This window comes from Stenella coeruleoalba (assembly GCF_951394435.1).
Source record: "Stenella coeruleoalba genome assembly, chromosome: 15".
In the NCBI taxonomy this organism is placed as follows: Eukaryota; Metazoa; Chordata; class Mammalia; order Artiodactyla; family Delphinidae; genus Stenella; species Stenella coeruleoalba.
The window spans coordinates 61,787,955-61,808,018 of NC_137161.1; the positions used below are offsets into that span (position 1 = coordinate 61,787,955).

A 20,064-nucleotide genomic window follows, 5' to 3' on the forward strand; every position below is an offset into this window, starting at 1 on the left:
ATCTATTGAGATGATCATATGGTTTTTCTCCTTCAATTTGTTAATATGGTTTATCACATTGATTGATTTGCGTATATTGAAGAATCCTTGCATTCCTGGAATAAACCCCACTTGATCATGGTGTATGTTCCTTTTAATGTGCTGTTGGATTCTGTTTGCTAGTATTTTGTTGAGGATTTTTGCATCTGTGTTCATCAGTGGTATTGGCCTGTAGTTTTCTTTCTTTGTGACATCCTTGTCTGGTTTTGGTATCAAGGTGATGGTGGCCTCGTAGAAGGAGTTTGGGAGTGTTCCTCCCTCTGCTATATTTTGGAAGAGTTTGAGAAGGATGGGTGTTAGCTCTTCTCTAAATGTTTGATAGAATTCGCCTGTGAAGTCATCTGGTCCTGGGCTTTTGTTTGTTGGCAGATTTTTAATCACAGTTTCAATTTCAGTGCTTGTGATTGGTCTGTTCATATTTTCTATTTCTTCCTGATTCAGTCTTGGCAGGTTGTGCCTTTCTAAGAATTTGTCCATTTCTTCCAGGTTGTCCATTTTATTGGCATAGAGTTGCTTGTAGTAATCTCTCATGATCTTTTGTATTTCTGCAGTGTCAGTTGTTACTTCTCCTTTTTCATTTCTAATTCTATTGATTTGAGTCTTCTCCCTTTTTTTTTGATGAGTCTGGCTAATGGTTTATCAATTTTGTTTATCTTCTCAAAGAACCAGCTTTTAGTTTTATTGATCTTTGCTATTGTTTCCTTCATTTCTTTTTCATTTATTTCTGATCTGATTTTTATGATTTCTTTCCTTTTGCTAACTTTGGGGTGTTTTTGTTCTTCTTTCTGTAATTGCTTTAGGTGCAAGGTTAGGTTGTTTATTCGAGATGTTTCCTGTTTCTTAAGGTGGGCTTGTACTGCTATAAACTTCCCTCTTAGAACTGCTTTTGCTGCATCCCATAGATTTTGGGTCGTCGTGTCTCCATTGTCATTTGTTTCTAGGTATTTTTTGATTTCATCTTTGATTTCTTCAGTGATCACTTCGTTATTAAGTAGTGTATTGTTTAGCCTCCATGTGTTTGTATTTTTTACAGATTTTTTCCTGTAATTGATATCTAGTCTCATAGCATTGTGGTCGGAAAAGATACTTGATACAATTTCAGTTTTCTTAAATTTACCAAGACTTGATTTGTGACCCAAGATATGATCTATCTTGGAGAATGTTCCATGAGCACTTGAGAAAAATGTGTATTCTGTTGTTTTTGGATGGAGTGTCCTATAAATATCAATTAAGTCCATCTTGTTTAATGTATCATTTAAAGCTTGTGTTTCCTTATTTATTTTCATTTTGGATGATCTGTCCATTGGTGAAAGTGGGGGGTGTTAAAGTCCCATACTGTGAATGTGTTACTGTCGATTTCCCCTTTTATGGCTGTTAGTATTTGCCTTATGTATTGAGGTGCTCCTATGTTGGGTGCATAAATATTTACAATTGTTATACCTTCTTCTTGGATTGATCCCTTGATCATTATGTAGTGTCCTTCTTTGTCTCTTGTAATGGTCTTTAGTTTAAAGACTATTTTGTCTGATATGAGAATTGCTACTCCAGCTTTCTTTTGGTTTCCATTTGCATGGAGTATCTTTTTCCATCCCCTTACTTTCAGTCTGTATGTGTCTCTAGGTCTGAAGTGGGTCTCTTGTAGACAGCAAATAAATGGGTCTTGTTTTTGGATCCATTCAGCCAATCTGTGTCTTTTGGTGGGAGCATTTAGTCCATTTACATTTAAGGTAATTATCGATATTTATGTTCCTATTCCCATTTTCTAAATTGTTTTGGGTTCGTTATTGTAGGTCTTTTCCTTCTCTTGTGTTTCTTGCCTAGAGAAGTTCCTTTAGCATTTGTTGTAAAGCTGGTTTGGTGGTGCTGAACTCTCTCAGCTTTTGCTTGTCTGTAAAGGTTTTAATTTCTCCATCAAATCTGAATGAGATCCTTGCTGGGTAGAGTAATCTTGGTTGCAGGTTTTTCTCCTTCATCACTTTAAATATGTCCTGCCAGTCCCTTCTGGCTTGCAGAGTTTCTGCTGAAAGATCAGCTGTTAACCTTATGGGGATTCCCTTGTGTGTTATTTGTTGCTTTTCCCTTGCTGCTTTTAATATGCTTTCTTTGTATTTAATTTTTGACAGTTTGATTAATATGTGTCTTGGCGTATTTCTCCTTGGATTTATCCTGTATGGGACTCTCTGTGCTTCCTGGACTTGATTAACTATTTCCTTTCCCATATTAGGGAAGTTTTCAACTATAATCTCTTCAAATATTTTCTCAGTCCCTTTCTTTTTCTCTTCTTCTTCTGGAACCCCTATAATTCGAATGTTGGTGCGTTTAATGTTGTCCCAGAGGTCTCTGAGACTGTCCTCAGTTCTTTTCATTCTTTTTTCTTTATTCTGCTCTGCAGTAGTTATTTCCACTATTTTATCTTCCAGGTCACTTATCCGTTCTTCTGCCTCAGTTATTCTGCTATTGATCCCATCTAGAGTATTTTTCACTTCATTTATTGTGTTGTTCATCGTGGTTTGTTTCATCTTTAGTTCTTCTAGGTCTTTGCTAAATGTTTCTTGCATTTTGTCCATTCTATTTCCAAGATTTTGGATCATCTTCACTATCATTATTCAGGTAGACTGCCTATTTCCTCTTCATTCGTTAGGTCTGGTGGGTTTTTATCTTGCTCCTTCATCTGCTGTGTGTTTTTCTGTCTTTTCAGTTTGCTTATCTTACTGTGTTTGGGGTCTCCTTTTTGCAGGCTGAAGGTTCGTAGTTCCTGTTGTTTTTTGTGTCTGTCCCCAGTGGCTAAGGTTGGTTCAGTGGGTTGTGTAGGCTTCCTGGTGGAGGGGACTAGTGCTTGTGTTCTGGTGGATGAGGCTGGATCTTGTCTCTCTGGTGGGCAGGTCCACGTCTGGTGGTGTGTTTTGGGGTGTCTGTGGAATTATTATGATTTTAGGCAGCCTCTCTGCTAATGGGTGGGGTTGTGTTCCTGTCTTGCTAGTTGTTTGGCATAGGGTGTCCAGCACTGTAGCTTGCTGGTCGTTGAGTGAAGCTGGGTGCTGTTGTTGAGATGGAGATCTCTGGGAGATTTTCGCCGTTTGATATTATGTGGAGATGGGAGGCCTCTTGTGGGTAAGCAATGCCATTTCCATTGAGCTTTCGTGCCGCCCTAGTCTCGAAGCTCCCGCCACTGCTCCTCAGGCCGGGTCCCCGTTGATCTCTTTTTTTATGAGTTTGTTTTGAAGCATAATTGACCTACTGTGTTAGTTCCTGTTATACGATATAGTCATTCAGTATTTCTATACATTTCAAACTGATGGCCACAGTAAGTCTAAGATGTCACCATACAAAGATGTTACATAGTTATTGACTGTACTCCCCACACTGTATTTTTCATACCTGTGACTCATTTATTTTGCTACTGGAAGTTTGTACCTCTTGGTCTTCCTCACGTATTTCTCTCCTCTCCCTAACCTCCTCCCCTCTGGCAACTACCTGTTTATTCTCTGTATCTATAACTCTGTGTCTGTTTTGTTGTATTTGTTCATTTGTTTTGTTTTTATTTTTTTTAATGCTGGTTTGGCCAATTTTTTTTTTTTTTTTTAAGATTTATTTGTTTGGTTGGTTGCGCCGGGTCTTAGTTGTGGCAGGCGGGCTCCTTGGTTGTGGCATCTGAACCCTTAGTTGCAGCATGCATGTGGGATCTCGTTCCCTGACCAGGGATCGAACCTGGGTCCCTTGCATTGGGAGCACGGAGTCTTACCCACTGTGCCACCGGGGAAGTCCCCATTTGTTTTATTTTTTAGATTCCACATATAAGTGAAATATATGGTATTTGTCTTTCTCTGTCTGACTTATTTCACTTAGTATAATACCCTCTAGGTCCATCCATGTTGTTGCAGATGGTGAGATCTCATTCTTTTTTGTAGCCAACATTCCTCTCCTGGCCATTCTTGTTTCATTATCACATCATATTTCAAATCAGTCCCTGGTGCCTGTGTCCCCCAGTAAAAAACCTGTTCATTTATTTATTTATTTATTTTTGCGGTACGCGGGCCTCTCACTGTTGTGGCCTCTCCCGCTGCGAAGTACAGGCTCCGGACGCGCAGGCTCAGCGGCCATGGCTCACGGGCCCAGCCGCTCCGCGGCACGTGGGATCCTCCCGGACCAGGGCACAAACCCGCGTCCCCTGCATCGGCAGGCAGACTCTCAACCACTGCCCCACCAGGGAAGTCCCCGTTCATATTTTTATTAGATGGTGTTAAACTTATTAGGTAACTTATGGAGAATTGATTTCTTTATGATTTGGGGTCTTCCTCCTCATAAATACCATATGTCTGCATTTTGACAAGCCTCTGTGCCCTACAATGAAGTCTTACATGTTTGCTCCTACATGAATTCCTAGCAGTTTCATCTTCTTTTGTTGTTATTTGACATGCCAGCCTTAGGGTCACTTTAACTGGTTCCAGTCTTGTACTCTAAAAACAACAAAGGATGATATTTATTTATTAAATTTATTAATTTATTTTTGGCTGTGTTGGGTCTTTGTTGCTGCGTGCGAGCTTTCTCTATTTGCAGTGAGCAGGGGCTACTCTTCGCTGCGGTGCACGGGCTTCTCATCGCGGTGGCTTCTCTTGTTGTGGAACACGGACTCTAGGCACCCAGGCCTCAGTAGCTGCGGCACGCGGGCTCAGTAGTTGTGGCTTGCAGGCTCTAGAGCTCAGCCTCAGTAGTTGCAGCACTTGGACTCAGTAGTTGTGGCACACGGGCTCAGTAGTTGTGGCTTGTGGGCTCTAGAGCGTAAGCTCAGTAGTTCTGGTGCACGGGCTTCGTCGCTCCAGCGGCATGTGGGATCTTCCCAGACCAGGGCTCGAACCCATGTCTCCTGCATTGGCAGGTGGATTCTTAACCACTGTGCCACCAGGGAAGTCCCAAGGGATGATATTTAAATCAGGCACTTTTGGTAACTTTATCTTCTTTACCTCTAAAGACCCTTTGAGGTAGGAACTAATACGACTCAATCTTGACATAGTAGAAAGTGGTGAATAAATGAATGATTGATCCTCACTTTGACGTTGGAGGCCCAGAGGCCCTGAGAGGTTAAGTTCCCCAGGGACGCTTAGCTAGTCTTACACGTTAGAGCAAGGTGTTAACTCATGGGTTCCACTCCAAACAGATGCTTCTGATCACCATGAGATACAGTTACGGGGATGTTAAAGGTTCTTCTGGAGACAAACACGGGATCAGTGAGAAAAGTTGCTGACATTTATTGAGCACTTATGTGTGAAACATCTGTTGTGTGTTTTGTGTGTTGCTGCACTCCCCAGCCCCCCACCCCATGCGGAAGTTATTACCCCTGCTTTGCATGTGAGGAAACTGAGGCCCAGAGAAGGTAGCTTTTCCGGACAGTTAAACAGATTTCCTTATTGCAGCACTTGTCAGTACCCTTTTTTTTTTTTTTTTTTTTGCTGCATTGAGTCTTCATTGCTGTGTGCGGGCTTTTTCTATTGCGGCAAGCGGCGGCTACTCTTCGTTGCAGTGCACGGTCTTCTCATTGCAGTGGCTTCTCTTGTTGCGGAGCACGGGCTCTAGGCACGCGGGCTTAGTTGCTCCGTAGCATGTGGGATCTTCCCAGACCAGGGCTCGAACCTGTGTCCCCTGCATTGGCAGGCAGATTCTTATCCACTGCGCCACCAGGGAGCCCTGCCAGTGCCTTTAACACGGCATTCCAGTGGCTATCTACACTGTCCAAAAGAAGCAGTTGTTAGGGCAGCTGGGCTGGGGCTGGGCGTTGTGAACTTTTTTTAACTTTTTAAGGTAACTGAGGGATGAAGATGGCCTCCCTTAGCTGTTTAAATGCGTGTTATTACATTGCATGTGCGTTTTAGTGGGATGTTCTGAACGCTGACTGCATCGTGAGTCTCCGAGACAAGATGGAACATGCCACATCGTGGCATCTGACCGGAGCCTGTCTATGGTCCTAATTAGGTCCTGGCTCGTTGCTAAGTGCTTTATGGACATGATCTTATTTAACCCCCTGGGACAGCTGTGTGCATCTCGTGAGCTGAGAGGTTCCCACTGTGCAGGTGAAGAGCTGGGTCCAGGAAGGTTGAGGGGCCTGCTCAGCTCTGTGGGATTAGGACGTGCCAGAGCGGGGACTTGCACCATGTGTGCATGACCTTTCTTGCTCCCCGGGGCTGTAGGTGCCAGACGGATATGCCGTTTGCGGTCTTGGGCAGCTTTGCTTGTCTCTCACCCAGGGCCACGATCATGTCTCTTGAGGACTTTGAACAGCGCTTGAATCAAGCCATTGAAAGAAATGCCTTCCTGGAGAGCGAACTGGACGAGAAGGAGAATCTCCTAGAATCTGTTCAGCGACTGAAGGATGAAGCCAGAGGTCAGGAGGCCTTGGCTTTGCTCTGTGTGTTTCACCACCGTTGTGCCCTCTCCGGGTCTGAGGGTGTCCTGTCCCACAGCATCACCCAGCATTACCTGTGTTCCGAGGGCAGGGAACACACCGGGCAGGCTGAGCCTTGGTCCCCACCCTGTGCTAAGAATTGTCCGATGTCCAACCCTGTAGAGACCCTTTGTGGGTATTTAAGCCCAGCACCCACTTTATGCCCAGCAGGAGCACAGGAGTTTTGTGGGGAGAAAATGCCTGTTGATGGAATTGCTAGCCAGCCCATTTCTTTTGTGACTTGATGGCTGCTGATACACGTGGCTTGGACCTCCAGAATCTCATCAGCGTTTGCTCTTTGGAGGTAGCACGTCCAAAGGTAGAGCTTTCTAACTCTAAGACATTAGCAAGTCATCCAAGTTGGGTCCATAAGAGATTTTGTTAAAGTCCCAATTAATTGTTTATGACATTCATTTCGTTTCTAATGTTTAGCCAGTAGAAGGGGGTTTAGAAAGAAAAACTCTTTTAAGTTTAAAAGGTAGTTGTTCCTAAATGCCCATCAGTAATGAAGTGCTTAAGTAAATTACATAGATTTATTTTGTGGAATGTTAGTTAAACAGTTGTTCAAACAAATACGGTATAGATATAAATGTAGTCATAGAAAACTTGTTAAGGGACTTCCCTGGCAGTCCAGTGGTTAAGACTCCGTGCTTACACTGCAGGGGGTACGGGTTCGATCCCTGGTTGGAGAACCAAGATCCTGCATGCCGCTTGGCCAAAAAAATTAAATAAATAAAAAAGCCTATTAGGACATACCATTGAAGGGGGGAAAACACATAGATAGTAGATGTATGTTTCTATTTACACTTAATAAAAGTTATTCATCTTATATGCTTAATAGATACACATATAAACTCTATGTGTGAAATGCAGGGAAAAAGGATTGAGAAGATCTCCCTCATGTTACAGTTGATTAGGAGTGAGAAGGGGCATTTGAGGACGGGTTGGGAAAGCACATTTTCACTGAGTATTCTGTGTATACCTTGATACATTTGAATTCTCTTAAAACAGTAAAAGCAGTAGTGTATCACTGCCATGATTTGAAAAAAAATTTAAACCTTTTTGTTTTTACTCAAAAGAAAAACCAAGCCTTCCAGGCAAGGTCCTGTGGGGTTTGCTTCATTCAGGGTTTCCACCTGGAGTTTTTCACTCTGATGGTTCTTCTTGCTGACCAGTGTCTCCTGTTGACCCTCCCCTTGCCTCATCACTCAAAGCAGAGACTTAAATCTGAATCCTTTTCCTGGCCCAGATTTGCGGCAAGAATTGGCTGTGCAGCAAAAGCAGGAGAAACCCAGGACCCCCATGCCCAGCTCTGTGGAAGCTGAAAGGACAGACACAGCTGTACAGGCCACTGGTTCCGTGCCATCCACCCCCATAGCTCATCGAGGACCCAGCTCTAGCTTAAACACACCTGGGACATTCAGACGTGGTAAGGAGGATGGGAATCAGGAGGGTTCTCTTGGCTTCACAAAGCTTTCCTGGGTGAGAACTGGGGCGGGTCCTGGGTGAGAGAGAAGCAGGACCAGGCTGTACAGCAGGGAGAAAACTGGGGTGCTCACAGGGGCAGACCATTGTGGTGCGTGGGAGGAGCCTCTTGGATGGAAGACGATAGGGAGTAGTGGAGTCTGCGGCAAAGTAGAGAATGGAAGCCTCATCCAGAGGGGCAGCTGCCACTCTGCTTCTACCGCAAGAGGTGTGGGCTCAGCAGACACTCCACTCTTCACCAGAAGCCAAAAATCCTCTTGTCTAATATGAAATCTCCCAAATTAAAAGTTTCAGTAACCAAATAAAAAATTTAAAAAGGATTCTGTGGGTCCAGCAATACATCATCTAGAACTGGACCCAGCATAACCTGTGCTATGCAGTAAAAACCAAGAAATTTGAGTTCTTCCCCAGCCCCTCTGCTGACTGATTAACTGTGAGGCTCTGATTGGGCCACTTAATAGTAAATAATAAAAATAGACAATTATTGAGCACGTGGGATATGCCAGTCCCTCTGCTTACTGTGCTTTGTACTTACATATGACCTCACTGGATTCGCACCATGGCCCAAGACGCAAGTAATGCAAGTGCTGTCCCCATGTGATGGGTGAGGAGACTGAGGCCCTGAGTTAAGGAGCTGGCCTGACATCACGCAGCTGGCAAATGGCAGGCCAGCTCCTGGGGTTACACCACCACATGCTCCCTGTCCCTCAGCTTGTGCCCAGGATGAAGAGAGTGTGAGGTTTCCACAATCCCAGGCTAGACCACACTTGAATAAGCACACGACTCAGCTGGGCCTCAGATTTAGCAGGTCTGGGCAGGGCCTGAGATCCTGCGTTTCTAACAAGCGCCCAGGTGATGCTGGTCCTGCTGCTCCGTGAGCCCTGCTTTGAAGAGAGAGGAGGCTCTGAGGAGCAGAACCCTTACCAGTGGGGCTTGTTCAGATGCTGTTAATGTTAATTAACTGTATGGAATTCCTAGAAGTTTAAGAGGGCCTGTTTTGATTTTGTTTAAAAAGAATAGCAGGTAAAGATAAATATTAAGTATAGTCATTATAAGGCTGCAAGAAGTTGGTCATCAGATATGCTCTTGTTATGTTAGGCAACAAACCATTGACCGAAACAGGGCAGCGTTGGGATCAGAGGGGCTTGCTTGCCCACCCCCAGGTTTCACGTTCAGAGACGTTAGTGCAGACTTTTGAGTGTGTGTTGGTGTCATGTGTGCGTCCTTTTGCACATGCAGGTCTGGACGACTCCACTGGGGGGACCCCCCTCACGCCAGCGGCCCGGATATCTGCCCTCAACATTGTGGGAGACCTGCTGCGGAAAGTGGGGGTAAGACGGCGCTTCCCCAGGGTCCGTGTGGTGTCTTCTGTCTTCAGGAGACTTGAGGGGTGACCTTACCTATTGCTTCCCCTCTGGCAGAGGCTTCATTAGGTGCAGGTGTCACCCTGGCTCTCGTGTCCCTTACAGTCGCTGTGCTTCTATGGGTGTTGTTTCTGACAAACACCCGGGCTGTGACCCTGAGTCACCCTTTGACCCCTGGCTATATCTTTCTTTCCCTGTACCATTTTCCCTGGCAATTTGGGAGATTCGGATGGTATCTATGATATTTTTTCTTAATTTGAAAAAACTGAGAGACATTTGAAAACTGCCTTCCCTTTTTTTAATTTCTCAGGGAGTTAAAGGGAAAATCTTGAAAGGCTAGGGCAGAGAACATGACCTTATAGGTTTTATGTTAATTCCAGGGAAGGAGTCTTTTGTGCTTAAGAAATCACATAGATATTCTCTGTAGTTATTTTTCTTAGTTTTAAAAATGATGCCTGGAAAGCCACAGAGTTTAAGTCCTGCCAGTCTGTCATTGACCAGAATGTATGCATTCAGAGTTAATAGAAGCTTGCAGCTCGTTTTCTATGTTTTTCCTTTTGGCTTTTGTTTTTTTTGGATCGCTGTTATATAAGCAGGTTTTTATGTTTAGTTAGAGTATACAGAAGCTCAGGGTGATCTCAGTACCCATTTGGTTTCCAGAGGGTCTGTTTACAGCGAGGCAAGTCCTTCAAACCTCCTGCCACGTGGTGCATGTTTTACAAGGTAGCGGAGAGAGTGAATGATTCCAAAAGTTGATTTCATATTTCTTGTAGGCAGACTTAAATCATAGGTCGGGTTGGGGACTCTTCTGGAAGCTCCTAAATATCTTAGACTACCAGTTCTACGAGTTGGGCATACATTGAATTTGGTGATGGGGTGGAGCACGCTTTGGGATTCTAACACACAACCCAGTTTGACAACCACTGTCTTAAGCTATTATTATGTGTATGGTCTCTGGTGAGAGGCAAGAGTTCTTGTCTTCAGCTTGAGACAAGAAAGCGTATTTCTCTCCAGGCTCTGGAGTCCAAACTTGCTTCCTGCCGGAACTTCGTGTATGATCAGTCCCCAAACCGACCCAGTGGCCCAGCCTCAGGGTGGGGGAGCAAGAACAGAGACGGCGGCGACAGACGGCCAGGCAGCACCAGCGTGCCTCTGGGTGACAAAGGGTCAGTACCTTCTACTGTTCCTCCTCAGTGTCGGGAGAACCCATCCTCCTCTCCAGCCGGGAGCCTCTGACCCCTGACCCATAGCCATTTTTCAAAGTTGCAGGATTATGTCAATGAGGTATTATCCTCTACTCCATCCCTTAAGACAGAGTTAGGTGGTGTGTGTGCTGGTTTAGGCAAATGGCCAAGGAGAGGGTCATTTTTATTACTTGATTCTGCAGCCCCAGCTTCTGGTCATGCTGTGAGAATGTCCTTTGTATAAATCACTCCCTTGTTTAAGACTCAAGCTTCAAACACTGCTCTGCTTCCCCCAAAAGAGGATTTTTTTTTTTAACCTTTAGAACCTTCAGGAAACTGAATCAGCCAGACTAGATTCCTGAAGCCAGTCACCTGATTGGAAAACACAAATCTGACCTCTAACAGCTTCATTTATTTTCTTGCCTGAAGAAAATCAGTGCAGCTTCCAGATTCTAGAATTCTGTAAGATGCGCCACTATCTCACTGGACCCCAGGCCACGTAAATTTGGGAGCGATCAGTGGCAGACAGAGGACAGGAAATGAAGAATCGTTCTCCCCAGCATGCGCATAACTTCCGGACCTTTAGATGTGGGTGTTTTTTTGGAGCGTCTTCTGCGACTGGGCTTTTTGCGTGGCCTTGGGCATGTGAGCCCTAGATAGCCAGTGTCCTTTTCTTCATTCCACAGGAGAGAAAATTGAGACCCAGTGAGACACTGCTCCCGACCTTGATATTCACTCTTATAACTTTGTGGGGCCCCGTGCTAGCCAGTCTATAGCAGCTGTAATGTCCGCCTAATTTGGTTTGCTCTGTCTGAAGGTTGGGAAAACGCCTGGAATTTGGGAAGCCGCCTTCAAATATTTCCTCACCATCGCTGCCGTCAGCCCAGGGTGTAGTCAAGATGTTGCTTTAGGAAATCCACGGAAGCCAAGGCCCCGGTGTCTGTGCAGGAGTCATTTTATCCTCCTTCCCTCTTTAAACTAGGTTTTTGTTTTTTTTTAAGTTAGTTTGAGATATACGAGCAAGCAGTCGCACTAGCCAGTGACGGTGGGGAGTGGGGATCGCCTGTGGCCCCGGGTGGTCGTCCCCAGGAAATGCCATCTCATAACCCCTGGCCTCCTTGTCGGGGTGTTGCCAATGGACAGGGACAAAGCGGACCCTCTGGAAATGGCGACGTGGGTGCTGAGGCTGCTCCATCATTTTCAGCAGACCTGAGTCCTGATTGGTCTTGAGAGGTGTTTTTCATGACCGGGGACACCTATAAAGTGGGGTCTGAGCCCATCTCAGGCTCACTCCGGCCCCCACTTTGCTGGAGCTTCTTCCAGAACAAAATCTCCAGTGCTCTTTGGCACAGCAGGGATCAGTGCACTGAAATCACATCTAGGGGTGAAGAACAGAACAGGCATGTACCTTTTATTTAAACTGTGGTGTGGTGTACCTCTGAGACGTTTTAATCTGCCTCTCACTGAGTCTTTTAGAGGCATGCTTGAGTTTCAGAGTACGTTTTGTGGGACCAGGTCAGTGGAAACTCTGTGTCCTCTTTAGACCAATCCTGGCTGTAAGTTGTCCTGAGCCCCTCTGTCCTGGCCTGGGGGTGACCTCTGCTTCAGGACCCTTAGGGTCTCTGGGGTGTGATGGCCTTGGTAATGCAGCCCCTAAGAACAGGACTTCATTCAAAGCCTTGGTGAAATAATTGGGGTGACCTTCGGATAAGATTAAACCACCAAGACTGTCGGTGGGAGGTTCCTTACTAAAGAAGAAACGAACCCAGGATTTCCACACAGATGGCGTGCAGCTCATCCCTGCTGGTTGTGAACGGCAGTCTCACAATTTGGACGCAAGTAAAAAGAACACATGAATTCCAGCGCGTGCGTGCAGCTTAACGGCCTTCTGTTACTAAGTTATTTTTCCAAAAGAACAGCAAAAATATCCTTGAGTTGAAAACAGAACTTTTCAAATGCTACTGAAATTCAGCAGAGAATTAAACTTGAGTGCCCACTTCGTTGCCCTGGCAACATTCTAACCTATATTGGTAAAAGATGTACTTCTATTTTTTTAAAAGAACAATAAAATCAAGAGAAACTGATTTTCAGCTAGTTTGTGGTGGTCAGTAAATGCTGCTGCCTTTGTGCTTCTGTGTTTGCTATCTGGTGATGAAAAACTTTTGTTTTTTTAACCAAGTGACTATGAAAAAAACTACTTTTTTAAAGATTTCCTTTCGAGTCAGCTTCTTAGAATTGTATTGGGACACGTGCATGTCCTGTTCAGGGTGTATTCGCATTTGGTCATTCAGTGCGTCCTTGGTTTCTGTAATTCCCCTCTTTTCAGTCTGTTTGATCCCATGGAGTTGGTGTATGGAATCATATGTATTGAGTGGAAACTTCGCCAGGGACCTCTGTCTAGGACATGCAGGCCAAGGAAGGGACGGGCCCAGGCCTGGGTTTTATGGCCCTCACGCCAAGAACGGTTTTTACATTTTTAAACGGTGGTTTAATTTTTTTAAAAAAAGACAAAAATGTGACAGAGACCATGATGGAGGCTAAAATACTCAAGTTTCTGGGCCTTTATAGGAAAAGTTTGTCGAGCCCTGCTGGGCGAAGTCTTGTGTTTTAACTCAAACATTCAAGGAACTCACATTCTTCACATTAAATACGTGCTGTTTTGATTGATAAATACGTTCTTCCCGGGCATGGTCCTACTCCCTGGGCCTCGAGCCACCCGCCTCCTGTGTGGAGGAGCCCCTCACTCACACTCACTCTGTGTCTCTGCTCTGCTCTTGGCCAGTTGTGGGGTCTCAGACGATTCATCTCACCTCCCTGGGCCTCAGTTTCCCCATTTAATGAAATAATAACCCTGACTTGATAGGGTTGTCATGAGGATTAAATGAGGCCACCCCCCCACCCCGTCCTCTTTCTCTAGAAAACAACAGAAAAGTCAACTCTATTCTAGTGATTTATAACCTTTTATTAGTGAGGGTGTCCTTAAGTACAGCTGGGGTGCATATAAAACAGTGTGACATTCCTGCTCTTAGCCGTTTGAGCGGCGTCTCCTTTTTAATTCACGTGACTACAGAAGGCACTTGGTCTCGGTGAACTGTGTGCATCTGATGTGCGGGAACCGGAGGGAAGAGGAATTTTCAAACCAGGGCCCACCGGGACGATGGAAGAGTCCACAGGGCAGGAAGGGCTGGGGGTGGGGACAGTGGCACCCATCGTGGTGACTTTCTCCCCAATTCATGTAAACTAAGTTGCCAGTGATTAGTTACCATGGATATATTTTTCTAAAAATTCAAAATCTCTGCACAGTTCTCGGCAGAGGGAGTGGGTGTGTCTGTGTCTCTTGTTGGGTTTTTCTCCTTCGGTACATCGTTCCAAACTTAAGTTGATGCCCTGAATGCAGGGTAGTGGTCTTTATATTCATCGTGAGGGGTGTCTGTGATGTTTGGAGTTTGAAAATGGATTTAGACGGTGCTAAGAGGAGTCCACTGGGTTTGGTTCTGTCCTGTTTTGAGCAAGTTGTTCATTCACTGGCTTTGGTTCCGTTGAAGTCTGCATCGCGAGTGTCCATATCCTCTTCAGAACCGTCCGCGTTTTCAATAACTCTACGTCCTCCAGACCTTCTCGAGGGAACAAAAGAGGTCTCGTTCCCTCGCCTGTGGGTGTTAAGAAAACGCATGTTTCTTTAGTACAGAAATCTCCCTCGAGCTTGGAAGAGATTTTCAGACGGGGCAAAAAACAAACACAAACAAACTCGAATGAGACGCAAATATTCAGGTTGAAGTGAACAAATCCTGACCCATATGGGTGCATTTAATCAGCTGGAATGGGGGCAAAGTAGGTTTTTCAAAGCAGGACCATCTGCTTTAAAAAGTATATGGCTTGGTCATTTGCTGACCCACAGGATTCTGGTTGGCTGTGGATTTCTGTTTAGAAAAGAAGGAAAAAAGGCAAGTGGGGGTGATGGCCTCAAGGGATTATTCCTACACTGTGGAGCAGGGATGAGGGGGACCTGTTGTGTCTGTACCTCCTTGCTTTCAGAAGGAAAAGGGGGCAGGGGTTTAGGTTTTGAATTGTAGGAAGGTGAGAATGACCACCAACCCTTGAGAGGGAAGGAGGTCCCTGCATGCCAAGGGTGCTGTCTGGTTAAAGGCACTGCATTGCTCTGCTTTTATGGAGCAGAATTCTTGTTCTGAGTTCCTCCAGGGCAGGGATCTCGCCTGTTTGGGGCGCCCCATGGCAGGCACTGTGCAAGGCATAGAACGGGTGCTCAATGAATATTTGTCAGAAAAACATTAGACATGTTAATCCAGGGTGTCTTTTAGCCCTAGCTGGTGGGACACCCCTTTCTCTCTGTCCTTTCTGCTCCCATCTCCTCTCCTCCGTGCTCTGGATGCCCTTTTCCCACAGGGCCTGCCCTGGTCACCTGAAGTAAGGCTTTGCATAGGAGGGCAGGGCAGGCAGGAGGAGGAAAAATCAGACCCGCCTGTACTTAACCTCCACTGTTTGGAAGGAAAGTTTGCCTTCTTTTCAGCGACCACAACAAATAATGTTGTGTGTTGGGCTCCAGCCATCTGACCCTGTTTGACAGGTCTTCACTCATTTTAGGATGTCTAAGAAGAAAGCAAGTTTTTTGCAACAAAAACGACCTGCTTCGCCACACGAAGTATGGACAGAAAAGCCACGAGGGTGAGCCCATCCCAGTGAACCCAGCCCGTCAGTTCTTTAGTCAAAGGGGGCAACTCAGGTAAGACAGGAGGCATAAGCAAGGCCCAGAGATTTCCTGATCGCTGACATGGGGCTTCCCAGCACGAGCCTTCTGGAGTCCAAGGGTGGGAGGAACCCGGGCTGGTAAAACCCTCTGGGGACGGTGGATGGTACTTCCCAAGGGGCAGCGATCAAGAATAAATACTTAGTAGCTACTGCTGACTAAAGACCTGGGTCAGCCTCACTCCCATCAGAGGGAAGCTTCTAGGCCTCCAGCCCCTTTTATTTATTTATTTCTTCTTGGCCGCACCTCAAAGGCAGAACTTCCCCAACCAGGGATTGAACTTGTGCCCCCTGCAGTGGAAGCACAGAGTCCTAACCACTGGACCGCCAGGGAAGTCCTCCAGCTCCTTTGGAACTAACTTTCTATCACTCAGTCTCTAGAGGTTCTTTGAAAGTCTCTTCCTTCTTTAGCACTGTGTTCTCCAAGAACTCGGGACAAAGTAGGGTCCCGGCGTGCAGGGCTCAGCAGCCATCCACACAGCTCTCCTCCGTGTCTAACCCTCCAGGTTCAAAACTGGATGGGATGGCCTGGAGCTGGAAACAGTGGCTCAGGCTCCCTTTGTGTCTCCGAAGAGTCTGCATTTGCTAACTAGAGGAGTTTAACTGATTAATGCGCTCCCTTGATCTAAGAAGTAAATCAATCGCGCCTGGGTCCCTGTAAGCCCCCTGCGTGGGCACCAGTCCCGAAGCCGGTCTGTTCTGGTTCAGGGGCCTTTCTTGAAGGAACTGGCTTCAAATCCTAGGCAAAGGTTGACACTGGCTATATCTGTCACAGGAAGTAAAGGACCCCTCTAAAATTTTCTTAAAGGGTTTGATCCTGGAGAACTTGGATTCTATTCATGGACTCAGAAACGTATCTAAGGTACTCTTGGCATCCCAGGGATCGGCACAAGAGCGTAAGCACCTGCTGCTTTGCAAGGACTCAGTTTCCATCAACGGGTGGGTCCTACACCCCAGCCAACCCTAGACTCCAGCTTATCCCGTGATCGGGATGCGCTGGCAGAAAAACTACTCAAAAGCCGTGTCTTGGAGGTGTGATGCTCCCGCCTAAAACTCCTGCCAAGACCTCATCCAGCTTTAAGTATTTGGGTAGCGACAGCAAGGCGGGATTCTCCAAGAGAGAAGACAGACACACGGCAGGGCTGGCTGGGTCTCTCGAGGAGGAGGTGAAAGCCAGGCCCCAGGTGCCTCACTTCATGTGTGAGGACACTGTCAGGATCCCAGAGAAGTCGCGGCCTTTCAACCCTGTCTTTTGAAGGCCCTGTGCGCTCCCTGAGTCTTGGGTGTCCATCCCCAGTCCGTGAACATGTGCCCATGAGACCTCCAATAAAGGATCTGCCTGGACCGCGCCCGGCCCTGTGGTGGCCGCTGTGGCCCTCGTGCACTGAAGATGCAGTTAGCAGCTGGCCCTTGCTCAAGCCCCACGCAACCCCAGTGAGACATCGGGGTGAGAGCTCGTTTCCCTCGCACGCGTGTGTGGAAACCCCACCTTGGGGGGCACATTGCTGGGCTGCGGCCACCGTGACCCTGTGCTTTGCTAATTCTGACTTGTGAACCAGACCAGCCGGATGGAAGCCGTTCTCCAGGATGGTACCCAGACAGTGGAGCTGGCATATCTGCTCAGCGTGGTGTCTGAGCCAGACGAGGGAGTACGGCACAGCCATGGCCTCTTCATTATTAGGGGCCTGTCACACAGGTAAGAGCCATCCAAGCCACACGCAGCCTCTAAACCCTCAGCACGCGGCGACAGGCCACATCAGTGCCACGTCACACGCCAAAGCGGGAGGGAGGAAGGAAGGAAGGAAAATGGGTAAAGCGATGAGGTCTTCTTGTGTCGATGTTGGTTTTGAAGAAAGACTAAAAGACTAAAGTTTTGAACTAAGATATCTAGGCCTTCAGATTTTGTAGGAATCCCGGGAATTTGCGAGGGCCACAAAAGGGGGGCAGGGGGCGGGGGGGGGGGGCAGGCTGGCAGAAAGGAAATGGAAACCAAGAGCCACAGACATGAGCCGCGAAGCTGCAGGCATGATACCTGGTGAGTCATTGCGGAGTTTCCTGGGGGAGGGGGCCTCTGAAACAGAGAGAGAGAGTCCCCGGTGGTTACCATCCTCCCATTCAAGTGCAATTTTAATCATCAATGCATTTGCTTCAATTAAATAATTAAAGGCACCTTTAAGTCACCCTTACGGCGGAGCACCTGAAGCCACGAGATCTCAGAGAGCCTGGCACACAAAAGGACGAGCCTTTTTTTTCCCCCAATAAAAAGCAAATTTCTGTCCTTCAGAACTTCTCTGAAGAACTCAGGTGGCTTCCTCCCATTCTGCATATCTGTTCAGGAACGTAAAGGAATCTGAGTAAGCTAGTCCAAAATATCCTTGTGGGAACAGAACCTGAACAGACCTGGGCAAGGAGCCCGCAGCAGCCTCGCGTTTTAGTATCATTACTCCGTCCGTTGCCTTTTATGCCCATAGCAAGACAGTAGAGGTGGGCACCCTGGGCGGCTCCTGTGGAGATGCCTGGTGGTGTCAGGAGTGATAGGTGCGTTGTTCGGGCTCTAAGCAGGGCTTGTGTTGAGATTTACCTGCCTGGTAAAACTGTGTGAAACTTGCTCTATAATTTCTTGCTCGCTGAGGAGCTGGCTAGGCTTGCCCACCTCACTCAAGGCTCTAGTGCTTGATTTTGTGCTTTTGTACATCTAGAGGACTCAGAGAAGGTGGAAAAGGTAGGACCCGTCTTCCACTTGTATGTTGTGTGCGTGTTCATATTAACTGTAAAAAATGGTTAGTCCGATGCCAGCCTGTACAGCCCAAGAAGGGTCGTTGTCTGGGGCAGAACCCAAAGAGGGTGGTCGGCATGTGCTGCAAGAATCATCGGTCCCAAGAAAGGGAGCGGGGACAACAAAAGGGTGAGAGAGCTGGGGTGGCTGACTGCTCTCCCACTGCTCAGCCCGCCTCCGAGGAAGGGCAGCATCCAGTCAGCAGCCGAGCAAGTGCTGGGGGGTCCAGCCGTGGGGACGCACCACCCCTCACCTTGCACGGGCAGGGGGCTCCTTCCCAAATCCCTGTGCTCCGAGCCAGTTGCTCTCTTTCCCCTCCTGAAAGGGGTTTGGGCTTTCCCCTTGTCTCGTGCAGTGGTTCTCAGAGTCTGGAGTCGAGATGCCGGGTGATTGCAGAGGGTTCCTAGGTATGCCCTTGGACTGCTGAAGTGCACAGTGAGAAAGGTATTCCCTTTTCCACTCTTAAATACATCTGATTATGTCAGAAAATCTGTTTGGTCCTAATGTCTTGTCATTCCCTTTCTAACTGAGAAGTCTGCCTTCAGGTCATAGTCATCAATTTGTGGCCACAATAGCTAGAATTCACTATTGTTTAGTTTTCACTGTTTCAACTTCATTGTGACCTGTTGATGCAAGGCATGCTGGTTTAACAGTACAGGGGTGGTAGGTTTCATTTGTAAATAGACATATGTATGATTAAATAGTTAATTTCAAAGAAAACATCAAGTCAACAGAAGTACAGGTGGTAAGGCAAAATGGCAAAGGTGGTACGAGAATGCCTGAGGTTGGAGAAACATCACCTCTGACTCAACAATTGAAGGTTTATTCTGTGCCCAGCACTATCCCAGACACTGGGGACGAGTAAGCAGACAAAGCCTCTGTGTTCATGGGCTCGCAGGCCAAGAGTGAGGACAGACTGTGTACGAGATAAGTAAAAGAAATAGCAAGTTCCATGATGACAAGTGGGTAAGAGAGAGGAGAACGGTAAAGAGTAAGGTAGGAAATTCTAGTAACATGGGTGAGTGAACACCTGCAGGCAGGGAAGGAGGGGCCAGCTAGTGCAGCAAGCCGGGGGAGGGGCATTCCAGGCAGAGAGAGCAGCCAGTGCAAGGGCCTTGAGGCAGTGTAGGAAGCGGTGGAGGTGGAGGGGTAATTTAGGAGGCAGAGTACAGAGATCACGTAGGGCCTAGTGGAACTAACCATTGTGAAGATGTTACTTTGGCTGTGAGTGAGGTGGAGCCCCCATAGAGGGCTTCAAGCAAAGGAGGGACGTGATCCAGCTCCATTTCTGTGTTGAGAACAGACTATAAGGGGCCAGCATGGATGCAGAGAGGCCCACAAGGAGGCTGAGAAAGTTGTCTAGGTGGGAGGAGAGGGTAGCTTGGACCAGGGTGGCAAGCAGTGGTTCGATTCTGGATGTAGAGTATTTTTTAAGGGAGAGTTGACCAGATTTCCCAACAGAGTGGATGCAGGGTGTAAAGGAGAGAGAAGAATAAAGAATGAGCACAAGGTTTGTGGCCTGGATTAATGGCAACTTTCAGCTGCGGAGGATTGTGAGAAGAGCTGGTTTTGGTGTGAAGGGGTTCAGTCAGGGCCCAGGTTGGGGTATGTTTAGGTGTGAACTGCCTGTTAGGCATTGAATGGGAATGTCAAGGAAGTCTGGAATCCCAGGAAGTCTGGGCTGGAGATAAACTAGGAAGTCACTAGCTACAGATGGAACTTTGAAGCCACCAGGCTGGTTCAGATCACCTAAGGAATGAGCAGCAGTAGGGGTGGAGAGAGGACCGGGATGGCGCCCTGGGCAGACCAACAGCAACTGGGCTTTGAGATGAGGTACCAGCAGAAGAGGTGAAACACGGCCAGAAAGGTAGGAAGGATACCAGGTGAGGGTGGTATCTGGGAGGCCCAGTAAAGAGGAGCGATGGGCTATAGCATATGCTGCTGAGTCAGGTGAGGACTGAGGACTGAGCACTGAGTTAGAGTTTTGTGGTAACAGCAGGGAAGGGGATTAGGTTT

General features: G+C 47.0%; 2 protein-coding genes across 8 annotated transcripts in view; one reads left to right on the plus strand and one right to left on the minus strand.

Moving 5' to 3' along the window:
- NDE1 (nudE neurodevelopment protein 1) overlaps positions 1 to 17,297 on the plus strand; it is a 40,198-nt gene extending 22,901 nt beyond the window's left edge. Inside the window, exons 5-10 of one of the 5 annotated variants that reach the window (XR_013824120.1) lie at positions 6,279 to 6,415; positions 7,725 to 7,904; positions 9,200 to 9,291; positions 10,339 to 10,490; positions 15,111 to 15,249; positions 15,527 to 17,297. Coding sequence is in view for 4 of the 5 variants with exons in the window: in XM_079899040.1 (XP_079755166.1) it covers positions 6,279 to 6,415; positions 7,725 to 7,904; positions 9,200 to 9,291; positions 10,339 to 10,490; positions 11,326 to 11,419 (655 nt within the window). In the remaining variant the exon portion in view is untranslated. Of the gene's footprint in view, positions 1 to 6,278; positions 6,416 to 7,724; positions 7,905 to 9,199; positions 9,292 to 10,338; positions 10,491 to 11,194; positions 12,936 to 15,110 lie in introns of those variants that run through there. The other 4 variants (XM_079899041.1, XM_079899043.1, XM_079899040.1 and 1 more) reach the window with 4 other exon arrangements.
- The window catches only part of MYH11 (myosin heavy chain 11), a 123,626-nt gene continuing 116,553 nt past the window's right edge, over positions 12,992 to 20,064 (minus strand). Inside the window, exons 41-42 of one of the 3 annotated variants that reach the window (XM_079946590.1) lie at positions 17,305 to 17,343; positions 14,051 to 14,158 (exon numbers count right to left, since the gene is read on the minus strand). In XM_079946590.1, the coding sequence (XP_079802716.1) occupies positions 17,313 to 17,343 (31 nt within the window). In that variant the 3' untranslated portion in view covers positions 14,051 to 14,158; positions 17,305 to 17,312. Of the gene's footprint in view, positions 14,159 to 17,304; positions 17,344 to 20,064 lie in introns of all 3 variants that reach the window. The other 2 variants (XM_079946591.1, XM_079946589.1) reach the window with 2 other exon arrangements.